The sequence below is a fragment of the Dromaius novaehollandiae genome, chromosome 20 (assembly GCF_036370855.1).
Source record: "Dromaius novaehollandiae isolate bDroNov1 chromosome 20, bDroNov1.hap1, whole genome shotgun sequence".
Classification (NCBI taxonomy): Eukaryota; Metazoa; Chordata; class Aves; order Casuariiformes; family Dromaiidae; genus Dromaius; species Dromaius novaehollandiae.
In genome coordinates, this window is record NC_088117.1 from 10,759,515 (window position 1) to 10,779,304 (window position 19,790).

A 19,790-nucleotide genomic window follows, 5' to 3' on the forward strand; every position below is an offset into this window, starting at 1 on the left:
CAAGGGAGGATGGAGCAGATGAAGCAGGAACCTGGCCAGCACCTGTGCTTTGGGGCCCCAATTTCTTGTTTCAGCCTACCTTTCTGTGGCACTCGGCTCTGTGCAGAGAACCAGCCCATGTCTATGGAGAGCAGTGTGCGATTTATCTCATAGCACAGGCACATTGGTTGTGTTTCCATGTGTCCTCCCACTCATTTATCTCTTTGAATTAAAGTTCCTGGCAGACGTAAGCAGTGCACAAATCTGCTATGGTGCTAGAAAGAAACAATTAACCAGAGCATCTGTTGCATAGGAGGCTGTGATTGCTCAACAAACTCTGGCTACCTATGTGAATGCCTCTTCCTCAACGCTGTCTGTCCTCTGTCTTCATGGTGGCAAAGCCTGATAAATCGTACTCTCTTTCCCAAGGGACCCCCAGGCAGTGGAGGACTAAAAGGCGAAGCAGGAGATATGGGACCACAGGTGTGTATGGGCAAACCGGGGACTGGGGAGGTTGGAGGGAAACGAAGGTGCTGAGCAGGAAGTCCTCTCCTAGAGGCTGTCGTGAAGGAGCAATTCAGAGCCTCTATAAATGCCAGTCAAAATTAGGAAGGTGTGGAAACATCTGTTTTTGCATATAAATGTCCCTTCAAGTATCCAAATGCAGATTGGAGACATAATTTTAAGCAAACACTGTAAAATTCTGCTGCAGGTGGTTCTCCTTTCCAGTGAAGACATTCACAGAGGAGTCCTGGAAACCCTTAATTGCCTCCTTTATATGAGCACAGGTGGCCCGGGGGGAGGTGGATCCTTGGCTACACTTTGCTCCAGCTGTGCGGGGCCGAGCGGGGCAGACCAGAGCAGTGCCCTTGCCTTGACCTGCACAAGCCTCTCGGTTTATCAGCATTGCCGGTAGCTCCTCGGAAACAAATGTGTTCAGGAGAGAGGGCAGGTGTGGGTGGCCCTGTAAATATATTCTGGAGTGGAACTTGGGGAATTAGTGCTCAGGAAATTGCACTCCCGAGCTGTAAAGCCTGCATTTAGATAAAATTTCCATTTTCAAATAGCAAAGCAAGGGATTTGTCTCCACCACATTGAATGTATGACAAGTACAGAACTGCTCGCAGAGCAAAGGCTTGCTTCTGGCTAAAAGCATGCAATTCCTGTCCATAGATGTTCAGTGCTGGGCCTTTCCTGTGTGTTTCGAACCATGGGCTCTGTTCAAGGGATTTTTGTAGCAGTTTGTAGCCCCAGTGACCCCCACAGCTCCAGCACTGCCTGAACCGAGACAGCCACGGCCTCTCCTCTGGCCAGCAGGGATTTGGTACATCTGTCGTCCTTTTGGGTGATGGGATTGCTTTTTCACTCCTTAATGCGTTGCAGGGTCCGCGAGGCATCCAAGGCCCTCCAGGCCCGGCAGGAAAACCAGGCCGCAGGGTGAGTGTCCCGGAAGTCGCGCTGATGACTGCATTCGCTTGCTACTGCTGCCAGACAGTTTCTGAGGGAGAGAGCGAGTGCTGAGCGCGTTGCACAAGAGCAGGCCTTTGGCCAGCTGGTCGTTGCTCCAGGAACTGGCTGTCCATCTGGGCAGACGCAGACAGTGAGGAAATCTAGAGACCAGAAGGTGTGGAGACAAGGCAGGATGGGGAGAACTGCAAGCCTGCACTTTCCAGTCCTTCTTCCTCGTTCTTTTTCTCTGCAACATTCAGGTTATAGTGGCATATATACTCAGGGCTTGTTTGGACAGTCCCCAAATCTCAGTAGTATGTGAGGAGGATCCAGTCCCTTGGGAATTTTCTGGAGTTGATATAAATTATGTTCACTCATTCTGTCAACATCTCTGTTGCACATGTGCTGATTTTTGTTTTATGTAGTCCTTTGGCTTTTTATGATTCTGCTTGCCAGAGGAAGAAACTAGAAAGTATTTTGTCTGACCTACTTCTGGGTTTATTAGTAAATTTGTATCTTATTTTGGTTTGTGACCATCATCACTAATGTATCTTAAAATAGACTGGAAGATATTTTATTCATGTTTTTCTCTGTCAAAATCAATGACCGTGTCCCAGCATCCCATGCTTTGAACCAGCTTCCCTACCATTTGTCTTTGCACCCCTCATTAGTTTGCCAGGCTGAGTTAGGGATGCCGATTCAAAAACAGACCATCATTTTTTCCCCTGCTAAGGGAAACTACTCCCCAGCCAGTGAGCTCCAACTTAAAACTTCATTCAGCCACAGACCAATGAGCAGATGTCTCTGTGGTCTTGTTTTACCTTTTGTATTTGACTTTGCTTTTCTCCTTCGCAGGGACGAGCTGGCAGCGATGGTGCCCGGGGAATGCCAGGCCAGACAGGACCAAAGGTAGTGTCACATATTTATGTGTTCTTGGAATTTGCATCCACTTATTAGCAAAGATAAACTGAAGGACCCTTGGCAGACGGAGCCCACCTCATTTGGAGGAGGTTGCTGGAAAGGTCCAGCAACTCCTGTTAAATCATGGGCTTGGTATTTGAGAGGAGGAGATTAGACACATACCTAGAAGGCAGGATAGCAATCCTTTTTCTTTTTTTTTTCTTTTTGGTGCAAGTTTTTTAAATTGCTTGATCCTCTTAGGTATAAATGTGCTCCCTTGGTTGTAGCTGTAGAACAAATATTTTGGAATCTCAATTAAGAAAAACAAACATGAATGAGCAGTTGAACATGCCCTAAAATATAACTACCAAAAAAACTCATATTAATTGGGTGAGGAAATGTAGAAGGTGTGGTGGGGAATTCTAATGCCCTGGATTTATATTTGAGACCAAATCCCTTCATTCAGCTGCGATCTGCTGGTATTATCAAGCAAGACAAGAGCCATTCGACTGAAATTGAATGCAGAGAAAGTTTGCTTGGGGAATCATGTGTTAGAAGGTTTAAGTACTTTATTATGTAGATATTTAAAGCTGGAATAGATGGGGGGTTTTGATACAGAGACAGGAGACTGCAAATCATTTATCTAGTAAAGCGCTTTAATGAGCGTCGACTGCCCTCAGAGGAGTGGATGCCAGGGAAGAAGGGAAAACAGTAACGAACAGCACTGGCAATGAGGACTAAATTCACTGTGAGAAGAGAGAGAGCAGTTCTCTACAACCTGAGAAAAATGAAAGAGTTTTCAATTATCACCTGTAATCTTGGTCAGCCTACTGAAATGCTTTGCGCTTTTGCTAGATGGATTCATCCTTCAGACCGACTTTCTTTTCCTCATTAATAGATAAAGGATTTGTGGATGGTAGGATGAATTATGCACTGGCACTCTTTGCACTTACACTAGTGTTGTGGTATGGCTTTTGACAAGGGACTTCCCCCTTCTACAGAGGAAAGAGGACTTTTTTATTTACTGGGTGGTGCCCACTGCCTTCTGCACTAGCTGTTATGAGACAGTGTCACCCAGAACTGGCAGACTCCCCTCTTGTCAAGTTTTGTGAGAAAGAGCCGTCAGGCAGAGGCAGGCTATTCCAGCTTCCCGTGTTTCACCCTAAACTCACTTCATACTAGAGACAGCACGTGGGCTTACGGCCTCTAGAGAGAAACCTCGAGGGAAGCCAGGCTTTTGCAGTTTTCCTGCTCTCTGAACTATCTGAGTTTCGCTTTTTCTTCTTCATGCTTGAATTTGAAATGAGTTGTCCAAGCTCACAGAGGTGGTTGGTGACAGAGCCGCCTTCCAACACACAGCCACGCTCCCTAATTGCAAAGGTTTCTTGGGTAAAAAAGGTCCAGGCCAAGACTTGACCTAGCCTGTTGGAAGAGTCCTGGTATTACATGATGGAGTAGGGTCTGTGCTGAACTGATCTGCGGAAATCTGCTGTTTGCGCCTCAGCAATGCCAAACCTGCTCCATTTTTCTCCTCTGCAATGTCAAGCAGTAAGTGGTGCTGCCAGGCCTCCCCACGGCTCCATACAGGATGAACCCCATCAGCTGGGAGCTGAGCCTTTGGGAGCATCGTGGGCCCCACGTTTGCGCCTGGCTGGAGATCGGTGCCCTTTGGGGACACTTGCACGGCTGTTTGCAGGCAGATACTGGCAAGCGCTGCCAGCGTGAGGCTACGTGATTTTCTTAATGCAGTGCCAAGCACAAAATAACATACCCGGCCTTTTAGCAGAACTTGTTATTTTGGGCTTGGCATCAGGCTCCCTGTACAAATGGCCACAGGTCTGTTTGGCCCAGGATGGTGTTTACAGCAGAAGGCAGTAGCAGAAGCTATGGGTGATGTGTGAGCCTTGGTCTGCCTTTGTGGTGTTGGTGGTTTGGGGCTATATGTCCCCTGTCTTGCAGCTGGCTTGTGCCTGCTTGGTTTGGGGTCAGGCAGAGCATGTGGCTCTTTGCAGAATACCATGTAGATGCTCTTTTTGCTATGCTCTCTGGCATCCATGTTACGTTACCGAAGTTACCAGTTGGTGCCATTCCCTTTTAGGTCAAAATAAATCCGTCTTCAGACCTTGATTTTGTTAAGATGCTTTCCAGAATCTATTCGTTTATGTTTGTTTCCATGGAGTATCTAGGAGGATATGTCTTGGCCACAGAGGTGGGATGGCTTGTAGTAACGCTCAGGTCTGGATACCTATCAGCAGGCATGGAAATACTGATGTTCAATTTGCTACTAGTGGATCATGATTTGTAGTTTAATGGAGTTTAAAAAAAAAAAAAAAAAAAAGGGACTTGACTAGGAGAAACTGTCCAGAAGGGAGATGTATTATACCACGGAAAAATCACTCAGGGAAGCTCTGAAATCCACATAGAAAAAACATTAAAAAATGTAGGTGCTGGGGGGAGAGGGAGGAGGTAAAATGACTTTATTCGAGCTTTTTCTTTTTTTAATCTATAACTTTGAAATCATCACTGGTCTGATGAGAGGTGAAGCCTGAACATCTGAGGGGAAAAAAATCAATCCCTCCTTGATACAGCAAGGAGACAAATTGGGAAGATATTCAACAGCAAGTGGAAATGTGAACTAAACTGGTTTTTCTTTCAGGGTGACCGAGGATTTGATGGCTTGGCTGGTTTGCCTGGTGAGAAGGGAAATAGAGTAAGTTATCTTTCAGTTGTGTCCTGGCTGCAGTCTGCAATGAAGCCTTGGCAGTAGGATGTGGCTGGGCAGCGCTGGGAGGAGGGCAGCTATTGCCGAGGAAGAGCCAGAACGTGACAAATGTGAGAGGAGGAGAATGGCCTGTACCGGCATGCAGGGCGTCACAGAAACACTCCCAGTCCCAGCATTCACATCCAGGGAAGCTGCAAAATCCTTCTAGGATTGCATGGAACTGGAAAGGAAAAAGACAAATTAATAAAATGCAAACTAAAAGATAAAGTGAGAGACAAAACCTGCTTTTAGACAGTGCAGTTGTTGATGGAAAGTGCCAAATTTTAATCGGATTCTTCTCTTTGCTTTATAATTAAACAATGGGAAAAATGCAAGAAGCCGGTTATTTTGGCAGGCTGTTCCTGCCTCCTCTCCCTAAGGAATGCAGCCATTACTTTATAAAGCAGGGGAGTGTTTGAACAGCAGAGATTGCATAGTGATTACAAGCTACACAGGAAAGGGAAGATAGTGCCTGAGAGAGATGCTTAATCAGCCAGAAATGGAATAGCATGCCTTGGTAAAAGTAATAACCACATGCAGAGGTGCGGTCCCTCTCCTGAAGGAGGTACAGCATCTGCTTGGTTTCCAGACCCCTGAAGAAGTGTCACAAGCAAATCTCGTGCTTGCCTTGTGCCCCTATGGAGCGGTCTCTGGGGGGAAGCTCTAGCCCCAATGAAGGTGAACCGTGCAAGATGTTACCCCGTGCACAAGAGCCGTGCACAGCCCTGCAGCCAGAGAGAGGGGCTGCCACTTCAGAGGGTATCATGGGAAAGCCTAGATATATGAATATCTCCGGTATATGGTGCAGACAGAAAAGTCAAGTCTATTGCTAGGTTTCTCAATGTTTTCTGTTTTGCATCGCTGTGTGGGGGAGGAGAGTGAGTCCGGCTTTTCTGAGGCTTATTCAGCTTTTCTTTGTAGGGTGAGCCTGGCCCGCACGGACCCCCAGGAGCACCTGGAGAGGATGGTGAGAGGGTAAGTTTTTCTCTGGATTCAGCAGTCCTTTGAATTCATAACTAAATCCTGTAAACAAGAAGCAGATGCAATATCAGCCAGACACGTGGTGTAAAAGGAAAGCAAGCAAGCACTGGCAAGTCATCTAACACAAAATGCAGATAATCCAAAACGGCCGCACCTCATCTGTGTGTCCTGGGTACGCGGCGAGTGGCCACATTGCATGTGGCTGTGGCTCTGCGGTGCTCGAGTAGCTCCGGTAGTGTTTTCTATTTGCATGGGCTAAATCAAGCAAATTTTACTTTGAGCTGAGGGCCGACCTGGGATGATGCTCGTTGCATTGATAAAATGGAGAGCTAGTTAAAGTTTTTGATCCAAAACTACTTTTTCTCCCCACACAAAGATTTTTTTTAAATTGAAAAGTGGAGGTTTTCCATAATTTTTCATTTTTAACTAGACAAAACTTCAAAATATTTGGGTTTAGTTTTTCCCTTTTATTACCCTCTCTCATTTTTTCTTTCCTCTGCAATGGTAAAAGGTAAGTAACAAGGGGCAAATAGACCAGGGAGATGGGGAAAAAAGTTAAAACTGGAATGTGTTCTTTAAAGAGTTTTTGGTCATAGAACTCTTTTTGTTAAAAATGAGAAATATGTTCATCATCTAGGTGTGCAGACTAACACTTCTTGTTTTCTAAGATACAGCAAAGTGCAGTAAGACTCAGGGAATAGAAATTCCAGACAGACATGGGAATCAAAGATTAAATTGTTCAATTGTCCTTTAACACTGTTTAGTCAATAATTGGAAGGCCTTTAGCAAAGCACAAACTAAGTGATTACAGGGCTAGAAGGGCTGGTTTAAGAGGAAAGATTGAAAATGCTGAATACATAGCTCTGAGAAATGCGTGGTTTAATCGAAGGACTGAGCATAGATTTCCCGGGCTCTAATCCCCCTCTGCAATGTTCTTTTTCCACCTCTGGCTATTTGTTTCCTCTGTAAAGCAGATAATGACACCTTCCTCACCACAAAACTGTGAGGACTAATTAGTTGTGGATGTAAAATGCTTTGAAGATGAAAAGCCCCAAGTCATATCTTTCAGTGGTACAATGAGTTTGTGGAGAAATTTAATCCTTAGGATAAAGAGAAACCGTTTAAGGGATGTGGGGAGAGAAACTCAGGGGGCGTGATGGGGAATAAGAGAATGAATTTTATCAGCAGAAGAGGAGGGTTTACAAGGGCTGACTGCTAGGATTGATTTCCTAAGAGGGAGCATCCCAAGCTGTGATACAGTGTCCCTGGGGGAGCCTCATGTTCTAGATGATTTAAAAGTGACTTGGAAGAAGCACCGTCTAATACTCCCTGGTGCCCAGTGGTACATCAGCAGGAGATGGGAGCGAAGGGGCTAAGAATTACCCTTCTGATGCCTCTAGTTGATCAGAGGAGCCAGTAGGTTAATTGGGCTAAACCAGATTCCCGGGATGGTGTTCCCATGCTGGCTTCCCATTCAGTTAGTACTAAATCTGGAGGTTATTGACTCGCACGCCTTGAATTGTTCCTACATTATCTTGTCTATTAGCAAAATCCATCTTTATAAGCATCGACATGAATTATGAAGTATCCTTACAGCATTTCTAATCCTCAGTAAATTCTGCACGCGCAGTATTAGTCTCAAGGCTTACGATGTCTTCCTTATGCACGGCTACCCTTTTATTACTCCAGGGAAGCTGGTTTTCTGTGTGATTATTATTTAACAAGAATGAAACACCTGTGACGTGACTGAAATATAATGAGTTTACTCTCTTTTGCTGCTTCTTTCTCTGCCTTTGCTACCAAACAGGGAGATGATGGAGAAGTTGGACCTAGAGGACTGCCTGGAGAACCTGTAAGTATCTCCTATGTGCAGCAGCACTGCTTTAGTCAAGGTCTTGAAAAGCTAGTGGTGTTTAAGAGGTCCCATGGGGCAGCTCTTCTAGTGCTAAATAAGCCCCCCGAGCTCCTGCAGGGACTGAGCTTTTGTTGCTTGAAAATTCAAGTGAACGGTTTAGAGAACATCTTTTCCTTAACAATGGTTTTGCCTGTTTTTTTGCTAAGATGGCTGGCAATGAGGCAACACGCTTTCTGCTATTATTTTTTTTATGAGCAAAATTGTCATCAATACTGTTTGCTTAGTGGCTAGTGTTTGAAATTTAAACCCCGTAATTTTACATGTAAAACTTAGCTTAGATTGGTCTCACACTTGTCCTGCGTGTATCATTTTTCCTAATGTGTTTTTCAGGATTCAGGTAAGTGGGATGGTGTAGAAAGTGTGCATGTTAAGCATATATGAAATATGGTTTCCCTGAATGTTCACAGCGAACTCCAGTGAGGAATGGTTTTGCTGCTGAAGTGCATTGCACTGGCAATGGCAGCAATTAGCCGTGAATCTCCCTTACCCACGCACTTAAGCTTTGTGCAGTGTGAATGGTCCTATTTAAATCTCAGAATGAAATCCTCGCAGGGCTGAATTCAAGGGCACTTTTGCCATGACTTCAGTGGGGTCAATATTCTATTCGCAGTGCATAAAACTTCATAAATCTGCAAATCTATTGATATTTTGGCCTACCACTATATACGTTGCTAACACTGGAGCAGCTAAACCAAGGTTAGCAATAAATCAAATTCCTATGATCAATAAGGCTGAAAGGAGGGGCTAATGTCATTTAACTGAAATCTCTTAAAAAATCCAAGGAAATGTTTTCAGGGAGTAAATGACTGAAAAGAAACACTTGGGTTGTCAATTTGAGACTCTGAAAACTCTTTTAGCACCAAATACCAAGTCTTTTTGACTTTGTTGGGAATGATAAACTTTGTTTCTAACAGTCTGTAAATTTTTGTGAATAGTACAATTATAGCTTTGCTAAAATTAGCCACTTACTGTGTCCAAAGTACATTTCCTTTGTAATAAAAAGAATGTTAACTATATATCATTTACCATCAGCTTCGTTTATAAAAAGTCTTGTTTTGTTGTTTTAAGTCCCACGGTGGGACTGAGAGTGACAGGGACAGGCATGGTGGCCTGAGATGTTGGACACACTTTGTATAAGAAAGGGAAGGTTTGGCATTTACAGATGCATTGGAACTAAATCATAGATGAGATGTCTGATTAACTTCTGGGAAAGATTAATCAACCCAGCTATCTCCTTAGCACATGTCTAAGCAATAACTTCTGGGTTATTAACTTCTAAAAAGCATTTATGTGCTTAGGTAATACAGTCACAAAAGAAGAATGTAAATGATGATAATACATGCAGGAAAGTTTATTTTTGTATCAGCAGCACAAGAAAAAATGTCTGTAATGCCCAGAGGAAAGGTTTAAATTGCATTACAGGAAACTTTTGGTTATAAATACACACCCCCAGATCTGCATGTTTGCCCTTTTTTCCCACCCTGGGCCAAAAGCAGTCCTTATCAAATTTAATGGCAACTGAAACTAGTGGTGGGACTTCAGAATTTGTTCCTCTGCATCTTGCCCCATTTTCTGCCAATTCCCATAGCTGGTTTATACAAGAGTCAGCCAGAGGAGGTGCTTTGCCGGGGCTCGGCGTGCAAGGCTTTGGCCCCTGAAGGATGCGGGTGGCTGGGACGGGCCACCCTGGGGTGCATCTGCTTTGTGCTGCCAACATCCTCAGTCTTACGCTTCTGCGGGATCAGGCGCTTTCTTACTGTTTTGTATTTTATCTTACAACATTTCATTTTAATTCCTCTATCCTCCGTGAATCGTAAAAGGGATGTATAATATTTGGGCAGACAGATAAAACTGTCCGTTAATCAAGAACAGTTTTCCTCCATGACAGTGAATGAGCATCATCGCTGTAAATATCCAGAGTGCTGCTGCAGGCACTCATATTCTAATAAAGGCTCTGCCTTTAAAAGAGGAGCTTTTCGATCCATGTCTGAGTGCCCCGTCGGGCACAGGAGAACCCCCTCCCTTTCCTTTTCCTACAAACCTACCTGAAGGCTCAAAGGAGAGGAGCTGCCGGGGGCAATCTGTAAAGCTTCCCGAGTAAATTGAAGCATCAGCTGTAGAACTTCCTTGAATTAACACAATTCTCCTGCCACATCTCTGCTTATTCAATATAACACTCCAATCCTCTCATTTTCCCTGAAGATGATGCTATGTTCAGCCTGGGGAGAAAACTAGAAATGGAAAGACAACACCATGATACCAGGAGTCTTGGCTAGCTATTGTTTAAGAACCAAATGCCTTTAAAAATGTACTTCTGGCTGCAGGCTGCAAACCTTTCCAGCCATGCCAAGTTAGATAGATTGTCAATGATAAAAATCCAATCTGGAAGGATTTTGAAATGCTAACCCTAACGATCCATTAGTGGTATCAGTTCATTCCTCATAATACTATCTAGCTAGAATGAGTTGGCTGCAAAGTATTTTGCATCATTTGTGTGCATTATAGGGTAATTCAGGATAATGACTAAATTAGTGAAAAAAACCAAAAATTGGTTTAAGTGGGCCTTCTTCTAGTCCAAAGGATAAATGCCTATGTCTCTATTATTTATCTCTATCAAAAGTGTTTCAAGGGTGTGAACACACAGGATTTCTCTTACCGGTTTCTGAAATAAGAAAGCTGTTAGTGCAAACCCCGCACGGTGGTCGCCCTCCCTGCTTCCGTAGGCAGTGAGCGGTGCTCAGCAGCGTGCAGCGACCGCCCGGGGGACGTGTCCCCATCCACATGCGCTGCTGCGAGGAGGAACACGTCCGTAAGCATGGAAACACTCACCCCGTTTGCTTTCTCCAACAGGGACCCCGAGGACTGCTGGGACCGAAAGGACCACCGGGTCCTCCAGGGCCACCGGTAGGTATCTGAGCCCCTCCTTGGGCCTGCTGCCCTCCTCGGCCCTCCTCACACAGCTGAGTTTCTCAGGGAAAACTACCCTGTTATTCAAGCAGATAATACAACTGGATAATTTTATATGTGCCATGAAAAGAAGTACTGTTCAAAAAAAAAAAAAAGAATTACGGCTCAAAGGCCATATTCTCCCCCATTTTCAGTGGCATCACGTCCATTTGCTGCAGCTCAAGATCTGGCCCACCTGAGTAAAAATTAAAGTCTAGCTGAAAGGGAAGAATAGGAGTTACTAACACAGTGGCTTTGCTATTAACTTTTGCCTGAGGGCTGTTGAACCTTTAGAGGAGTTTGTTCAGATTTTGGGTGGAAGCCGAGGAAGGAATGTGTAGTTTTTTATGGAGGAACTGTGAAGAGACAGTCACCTTATCTGCTGTACGCTGCTGGCTGGGGAAATGCTGGTGCAAGGACTCTCTTTGTGGATTGTTACAGCTGATGGAAACCCCAGAACTTAAACCCAAAGCCCAGGCTGCTGCTAGAGCTGAGGGGGGTCAGCTTTCCAGCGGTGAGGCCCCTCTCCCCTCGTGGGCCAGCTGATGGAGACCTCCTCGCTCCCAGGTCCTTGTCCTGCTGAAACGTAGTGAGGGTTAAGGATCTGCTCCAATATTGTCTAGTTTGCATGAGCATGCCATGAAGCCCAGATAACCTACCCTGTCCCCAGAGTGAACCAGTAAATGCAGAAGCCCCAGCAGGAGATTTCCAGCTGACCTGTGTATGGTGTTATAACCTTAACGAAGACGCTCAGGGAGTGTATGAACCTGACTGTTTTTCTTGGTCCCCAGTACAAGCTGCATTTTGTTTGCAAATGCAAGGGAGGGTATTTTGGAGGGGACACAGTATGTTCTCTTTTTAAGGAAGCCTCAGCCAGCTGTGGGGGCTCTGCTTCATCTGCAATGCCATTAAAAACAATCTTGGTCAGATCCTCGTTTTGGCATCAGTCGGTGCAGCCTCATTGGCTTCACCCCCTGTCTTGTTGAGCAAAACATTCAATTTCTGAGCGAGATTTTTTGTCCGGTTGTTCCTTTTCATTTGCTACTACAAGGCTGTTCACTGTCGGAAGCAATCAGACTGTGGTACTTAGCCAGGATTTGCATGATCTGGCGCTGATTCTTCTTTGCAGGCAGGTTAAGCCAGTGGGGAAAACTCTGAAATGACTTTTTAAAGTATAAGTCTGCATTGGATTCTTGGAGTTGGCTGCTTTACCAGGCACCTTGAGAAAATTGTTCCATTTCCATTCCATCCAAAGCGCCTCCTGATGTTTTGTTATTTTTATTGCAATTTCCCTGCTTTTGTGGTGCGAAATAGTCACATATTTTCATAGTGCTACTTTTTAAATCCTTTCTCAGGGTGTGGCTGGTATGGATGGACAAACTGGTCCCAAGGGGAATGTGGTAAGTTTTCACTGCTAATTTTACAGACAGTTCAGATATATAGAGAGCGTGTGTGAAATGTAAAATGTACTCTTCTAAATTAGATTTGCTAATTGCTTTTAAGTCTAGATTCATATCAGAGCCTGTGAAAACCATGGAGAGTATCTTCCTACAGTAAATGGATGTTCATTTATTATAATTTCTGATGGAAGTGCACATTATTTCCCCATGAAGATCAAACATTTTCATCAAGATGTGTGGTGTTTTAATGAGTATCAAAATATAGTAGTTTAACTAAAGAAAAAAAATCTTTATATGCCTCATACTTTGTGCTAATAGGATGAAATGGACTCCCTGCAGAAGAGCCAGTGCAAAGCCAGGTAGCGTTAAAGCCCTGCTCGGCTCTTTTGGGCTGCATGTCCATGTGTAGAAGTGAGTGTGAGCTGAAATAACTTCACGCCTCCCTATACCACTGCGTAGGGAAGTCAGAAAGCTGTTTCCCCTTCCCAGGAGCACTCGGTTAGCGACGCTGCCCGTGGGCAGTGCGTTAGAGAGGGCTTTGCGATGCTGCGAGAGGTGTTGTGGAGAGGGAAGGGCTGCTTTCTGAGCCGGTGTCCTGGCCGTTAGCGCGTGCTGGTGCCCGAGGAGGGTGTGAGCACCATCTCCACTCTAGGCTTTCCTGCTTTCAGCTCTTTTCTTGTTTTCTGACAGGGTCCTCAGGGTGAGCCAGGTCCGCCAGGACAACAGGGTAATCCAGGTGCTCAGGTAAGATGAAAACTCCTCTTTGATTGATGGGAAAAAAGAATTTGATGCTAGTTTTGAACAAGCTTTGCTCCCCCATGGAGAAGGGAGCAGCAGTAAGGAGATTTGCCAGGAATTGGCTTGATTATGTGCAACTGGCTCAAAATCTCACATGCTTTACATGTGAAATCAATCCCAGTTTTAGATCCCCCTGGTTGTCACCTGGCTCTTGCTGCCCTAATCCAGTGCAAAATCCCACTCCAAGCACTGAGCCCCATCTTCTGGCTCGTGTCTAATTTCTAGCATCCCATGGTCCAGTTGCTTTGGAGCCAGATGGGTAATACAGATGTCCATGTGTCACTGTCAGCCTTCTGCAGGGCTCTGAGCAAGGCTTGTTCCTCAGGCCGTCTCCATTCCCCATCTTGGAGATGAACCTGGCTGCACACTGCTAAGAAGTGCGGCTCTCCAGATGAAGCATGCCACACAAAAATGAAATTTTATCGTCTCTCTCAAGACGTTTTGAGAATGAATGGAGCTGGGAAAATCCCAAGCCATTGCAAGCACTAGAATGATGCTTAGCCGAAGCACTGCCAAAATGCATTTGGAATGAATAACTTGTTCCTTAGTGACCCTAGCTTTTTTCTGTTCACAGGGTCTTCCAGGTCCACAAGGCCCAATCGGTCCCCCAGGAGAGAAAGTACGTTAAAATGCTGCAGCTCTGCCTTAAAACAACTGTTGCCATTAATATGCATTTGCTACTTCAGCTGCTCCTTTGCCCCATATGCAACATCTGTTTGCAGCCGTGTCTATGAAAGTCTAATGTGTCTCATTCCAGACAGATGAGAGACAAGAAAACACAGTTTACCTCTAATTCATAATATTTGCATTCATTTCCCATTTTAAGAGAAACATTTTGAAAGCAGCCCATGGTAAAGCATTAGGAGAGGACTGAAAATTGTCTCGTTCTGTGGGCTAAATGCCTATAAGTCTGAATGGGATGGTAATGGGAAGAACCTGTGGATTTGGATCACTCAACCAAGACCACCTCCCTCTGCCTCCTCCCAGCTCCCAACCTGTGCCAGCTTTCCCTGATTTTTCCATTGCTGTTTACACGGGAGAACTGCAGTCCTCGGTTCCACGCAGGCAGCAGTGTGACCATCAGGGTTTAAACAAGGGCAGCGTTTTTGCCTACTGAGCTGACAGAGCAGTAGTTCTCTGAGTGTGTTTGTGCAGCTCCCATTGACTAGGGATATATCATGTGTACCAACATGTGTACAGGGAGAATTCCCCTGCTTGTGTTGGCAGTGTGCGATATAATGACATTATCGATCAGCAGCTATCCAAGAGAAGAGCGAGCAGAGTGCATTAGCAATTGTAACAGATACAGGGCTCTCAGATTTCAATGCTGAGTCACAGGCTTGCAGCAGTAGCAGCACTCCTTGACAGTGGGAGAAATCAGGGATTTGCTTAATTAAAAGGGTAATCACTTAACAGCCTTAAAGGAGCAAGACACAGTCAATGGGGGCACCTCCACTCTGCTAGTTTTGCTTCATTTGCCAGTTAATCTTCCTGCCATTTGTCACCAAAGAATAGGCATTTTTTGGTCCAGTGAGCCCCATGCTTTGCTATCCTCCAACTTGAACTTATGCAAATGCACAGCGTAGTGCCCTATCAGCAGGGCAGCAGCTTGCTCCCAGCCTTGGGATCCATTTGCTTTTGCAGCCTCATGCCCAGGCTTTTCTTACTGAGCTCTCATGGCTATTTTGCCTCTGTCCCATTGAGGTCCCGGCACTAACCCTGCAGCATCCCAGGCTGCTAGAATGACTCTGCCCACAGAAATAATCAAGCTCCCTACAAGTCACTGCAGCTTTTCCAAAAGACCCACCTCTCTGCAGCATCATGAGTAAGAAAAGCAAGAACTGTATCTGAAGTGCCCCCTTCCTCTGATGCTCCGGGGGCTCTCACCATTGCTGCTGTTGATCTTCTGTTTGTTTTTAGGGGCCACTGGGCAAACCTGGTCTTCCTGGCATGCCTGGTGCAGATGGTCCTCCGGTAAGTAGCCTGCTCCTGGGTCTCTGCTTGGCGCAGCTGCTGCAGGCTTGATCCTGCGCGGCTGCTGCGCCCGTCTGCCTTGGGCACGCCGTGGGCTGGTTAAGTGTGTGAGCCAGCAAAGTCTGCCCGCATTTCGGCTGTGTTGAAGGGTTCGAATCTGAGAAGCCTTGGCCCTATTCCAAGCTTTGCTATGCATGACATTAGGTACTTCTCATCATCTCTTTGGGCCTTTCTTTCCCCTCCCCCTGTTTCTCTCTGTTTTACGTAGGTTGGAAGCTCACCAAGGTAAGGACGGTCTCTTTTGTGTGTGTGTATGCCTGTGTGCATACCGCAGTCCTAACACGGTGGGGTCCTGATCTCACTAAGGGCCTCTGGGCACTGCTGCAGAACGGTGATAAGAACAGGTTGAAATTGCATGCTAATGTTGTATTCTTGCCACTTCCTCCTAATCCTACTTTAAACATCATTTACTCCTTGCCCTAGAAGTTGGTCTCAAATTTCTGGCCTTTAAAATTGATCTCATTTTTACACACCTCAGAGACACCTGATTTTGAGTGACAAATGTAAAATAGTTACATTCCCCTAATGTAAATGCAAAGCATGGCAAAAAAATTACATTTTCCACCCTGGGATTATCATTGCTATAGAGGGCATATAGAACATTCATAAAATTGTTAGCTGAGTCAACAGAGCAGCTAAAGCAAAGCCCAGAACATCTTCAAGGCTGTAGCTTTCAATGTGAAATTCTTTGCAGCAGCCTCCAGGGAACTTCAGTTGTAGAAGATGCCAGGTCCATTTTTATGCAGACTGAAGGTTTTGTATGACCTGCAAGCTTAACACAGATAGGTGTGCATAGACACAGGTCCTTTGTCACTGGTAGCCACATAGTTTGTGGACAATAGTTTGTTGGTTTGTAAGTATATGGGTTGCTCTTTCTAAGGGCAAAACCCTGCCTGTGGTGTCTCTATAGAAATTAGCCTTGGAAGATATCAGAAAATCCCTAAAGGCCTGAAGCACAAGCCAACTAAGTCACTCATCAGTTTTTGATCTCTGTAACAATAATGGAGATGGGCATTCTAAAAAGGGTGATGATATAGTGTGCAGTGGATAAGTGCTTTTGAAATGTTGTTGTACTTGCACTTCACCTCCCCTGGAGTGCAGATGGGTATCAGGAGCTGAAGGCAGGCACAGTTGTATGGCCTGTTTTGTGCACTGATGCTGTTGGTGCTATTTAAATTCACAGGTACTGTAGGATGAATTCAGATTGCATTTTCTCCTACGTTTTGAAGGTGTATAAATGAGAGGTGTCATTTTCCTTCTTTTAAACTAGACCTGCTTTAGGAAATCCTCCTTGTCTGACCTTCCTTTTATAAAGACTAATCATGGAAAATGGTCTATGATTTTGCTTCTCTGGTTGCTAAAAAGTCATTTGTGTATTGAGGAGAGTTCATATGTAAAGAAACTCTTGAACACAGAAGTTCTCAGTAGCTGTAGGGTACCTGAATGCACTCTCATCTCCTTTAAAAAAGAAGGACTATGAGTGTGCAGGGAGTGCCTTAGCTGAGAGTATAATGCCTTCGTATAAACATTACCAACCAAAAAGTCACATTTTGTCCTAGCACCATTTGATTCCTATAGCAGGAAAATCAACACTGAAGACCACTTCCATGGATTTGCACAACTTCTCAGTAATCCTTCCAGCTGCATCTGAAGCAATTCACACTTTCATTTTCTACAGTTTGAAATCCCAACAAAAGGCTTCTAAAGACTGTAAATAAGAATGGAAAAGAATGTGTTGGAAACTCTTGGATGTTGGGTTATTCAGCATCAAATCCCAGGAAGAATGCTGGCAGGCAGCCAGCCAGCGTGTAATACGGGTGCGGGTTAATGGAGCTTTTGTCATGAGATCTCACAACTGACTCTAGGAATTAGTAAATTAATGAGGGGCTCTGACCAATCTGGGCATCTTGTGACCTTCACAAGTTTGCTAACACAAGGTGATAATTTTATCTTGGATTCCCATCTGCAAAATTTATATGCTGCTCACTGCTGAACTCGCTGAGGTGTTCTAATTTGTGAATTAACATTTGCAAAATAGTTTCTGCTTCTCTGTTGAAAGGTGGTGAAGAATAAGAAAGCATAGAATAACAAAGTGGAATACCCCCAAGGGCTGAAATGTAGTCCTCTGTCTTTGGGTGAAAGCTTACTCATGCAAGTTGGCTTCAGTGGGGCTACTTGTATCAGTAAGTGCTTCCTGGAGAGTAACTGTTCTCTTGCAAATAAATCATAGCTGGCTGGTTGAGCTTGCTGGTTTCTGATGCATTAGGCACACAATAAGCCCATTTCCCTCTTCTGTTTGTCTCTTATTAATAGGGTCATCCTGGCAAGGAAGGTCCCCCTGGAGAGAAGGGGAGTCAGGTAGGTGTCAACAAGCTTCTTATTACTGCTAAGTATCACAGAATAGGAATTAAGAATTTAACGTTAGCCTTGAAACTGAAGATACAGTCATTGCCACGGAGGCATGAAAGTGCTGCAGTCAGTTCTGAAGAGGAGAGAGAATGTGTCTGTATCAAGGGAGTTTGCTATTAGCAGTTGGAGCTGCTGCTTGTATTAGTGAAAGGGAGATTGTTCTGTTAAGGCTTTTAGTTCTTCCCAAAATAATAATAATAAAAAAAACTGTCAAAAAGATGTTTGCCAGCACAAGGACTTCTGCTGGCAGAGCTGTGTCAAGTAGTTTCACATTCCTAGCTGACACAGGAATGCTACAAACATTAAGACTGGGTGAGAACACAGACAAGTGCTGAGAAGGTCAAGTTAGCTGGATGGAGACAAATCTTCCTGGAGCTCAGGGGTGGCTGAGCAGTCAGAAGATATGGGTCATGGAGGGTGTCAAGAAGCAAATCCCACTGCAACAATTCTGAAAGCTGAGCCCAGATCATCTGTTTGTCTCTCTCTTTTGGTGGTTTTGCTATTCTTTCCTCAATGAGTTCTGCAAGGTGGGGGGGAAAGAAATATGCAGAAATAGTAGGATGTTCTTTCAGTGTTTGCAAGAACCCGGAAAATGCCACCTGGAAGGGTGGATGTTGTAAGAGTGGCAGCTTACTTAGCTGTCAGATCTTTGTTAACAGTTTCATTCCGAGATGTTTTTGATGATTCTGCCAGAGGGTTTTCTCTTCGGTGCTCTGGTCGCAGGAGGAATGAGGGGACAGCTGCAATTTTTCCAATGATGTTGCAGTTGCCCCAGAAATCTAGCAAAACACCATTACTTCTCCTTGCTTTCCTGGCAAGCAGCACTGAATAGCTCAACTGCCATGAAAACCGAAACTGTGAAGGAAAGCCTTCTCTTAATCAGACACAAATAAATATCCTTCATGGCCTAGGGGAATGCAGAAAATTACTCTTTTTGTATTCGTGGTGTTTCTTTTTCTCTCCCACCCCAGCTGAAGTCCCTCTTTAACAATATATTTGAGAATATTGCTCGAGGCTAGAGTCCTAGAATTATACGGTCGTCAGTCTGTCTGGGAGATTTACCATCTGCATTCCCGCTGTGTCCCATTCAGTTGAAAAACATTACATTTGTCAAAAGTCTTTTATTAGAGCACAGTCCGGTTTGATTGAAGTTCACTCGAGCCTTGCTTTGGTACTGTACGGTGCAGGAAATGATGGCTGCAGCCTTGATTGGGGCCATTTGTCCGGCTGGCATCATGCAAGGCCAGGAATTCAAATGTTCGCGTCTGCAGAATATTAAAAGCCAATAAGCAGTTGTGCAGGCGCTCCCTGCGTTCGGAGACATTTAGCAAACGTCAGGGAGTCAGCAGGTGTCAGGGTAAAAGTCCAGATCCAGACCATAACTTTCTCCATGAGTTATTGCTTGAGCAATTATGATCTCAGAGCAGTGTTTGTGCTGCTAGATTTGTTCCAATTGACACTAGCATGAGGTCTGAGACTCCAGTGGACCACAAGAAGTATAGATCCGTCTGGCTGTCGGACTGGAAAAAATTGTCCAGCTCAGTCTGAAAGAAATGGAAGAGTATTTATTTAGTTTGCTAATTGAGTAAAATAAAACCCAACCAAATTCAATAAAGAAGGTGATTTATCTGCAAAGTCATAAGACAGTGTGACAGCAAGGGGACTGGGTAGTTACGGAGACTTTGCAGGACAGGTATCTGGCACTAAGTCCAGCACTGCTAGTAGTGCCAGTGATGATTCATAGCTTTTTGGTGCCAGAAAGGAGTTTTATGAGCATCTCCTCTCCTCTCCTCTCCTCTCCCTGTAACTGAGGCCAAAGGACATCACCCAGAGGCTTGTGCCTCAAGCTGTGACTCCTGTTTGCGATCATTGTTGTAAGCCCTTGTATTGCACCCAAAGAGGGCTGCTATGTTACTGTGAAACCAGCACTGTTTGGGAAGCAGGGGAGAGCAGATGAACGTGTTCTTCCTCTCTCAGAGAACTTTTTCTTTTCTCTTTGTTTCTTCTTCTCTTTTCTCTTTGTTTCTTCTTCTCTTTTCTCTTTGTTTCTTCTTCTCTTTTCTCTTTGTTTCTTCTTCTCTTTTCTCTTTGTTTCTTCTTCTCTTTTCTCTTTGTTTCTTCTTCTCTTTTCTCTTTGTTTCTTCTTCTCTTTTCTCTTTGTTTCTTCTTCTCTTTTCTCTTTGTTTCTTCTTCTCTTTTCTCTTTGTTTCTTCTTCTC

The 19,790-nt window shown here is 44.6% G+C and overlaps 1 protein-coding gene across 2 annotated transcripts in view; it reads left to right on the forward strand.

Annotated features, from left to right (window-relative positions):
• The window catches only part of COL5A1 (collagen type V alpha 1 chain), a 173,302-nt gene that overhangs the window by 101,802 nt on the left and 51,710 nt on the right, over positions 1–19,790 (forward strand). For both annotated transcript variants that reach the window (XM_026094410.2, XM_026094409.2), the window contains exons 15-26: positions 409–462; positions 1,363–1,416; positions 2,284–2,337; positions 4,985–5,038; positions 6,011–6,064; positions 7,878–7,922; positions 10,836–10,889; positions 12,287–12,331; positions 13,022–13,075; positions 13,704–13,748; positions 15,050–15,103; positions 17,477–17,521. In XM_026094410.2, the coding sequence (XP_025950195.2) occupies positions 409–462; positions 1,363–1,416; positions 2,284–2,337; positions 4,985–5,038; positions 6,011–6,064; positions 7,878–7,922; positions 10,836–10,889; positions 12,287–12,331; positions 13,022–13,075; positions 13,704–13,748; positions 15,050–15,103; positions 17,477–17,521 (612 nt within the window). The remainder of the gene's footprint in view (positions 1–408; positions 463–1,362; positions 1,417–2,283; positions 2,338–4,984; positions 5,039–6,010; positions 6,065–7,877; positions 7,923–10,835; positions 10,890–12,286; positions 12,332–13,021; positions 13,076–13,703; positions 13,749–15,049; positions 15,104–17,476; positions 17,522–19,790) is intronic.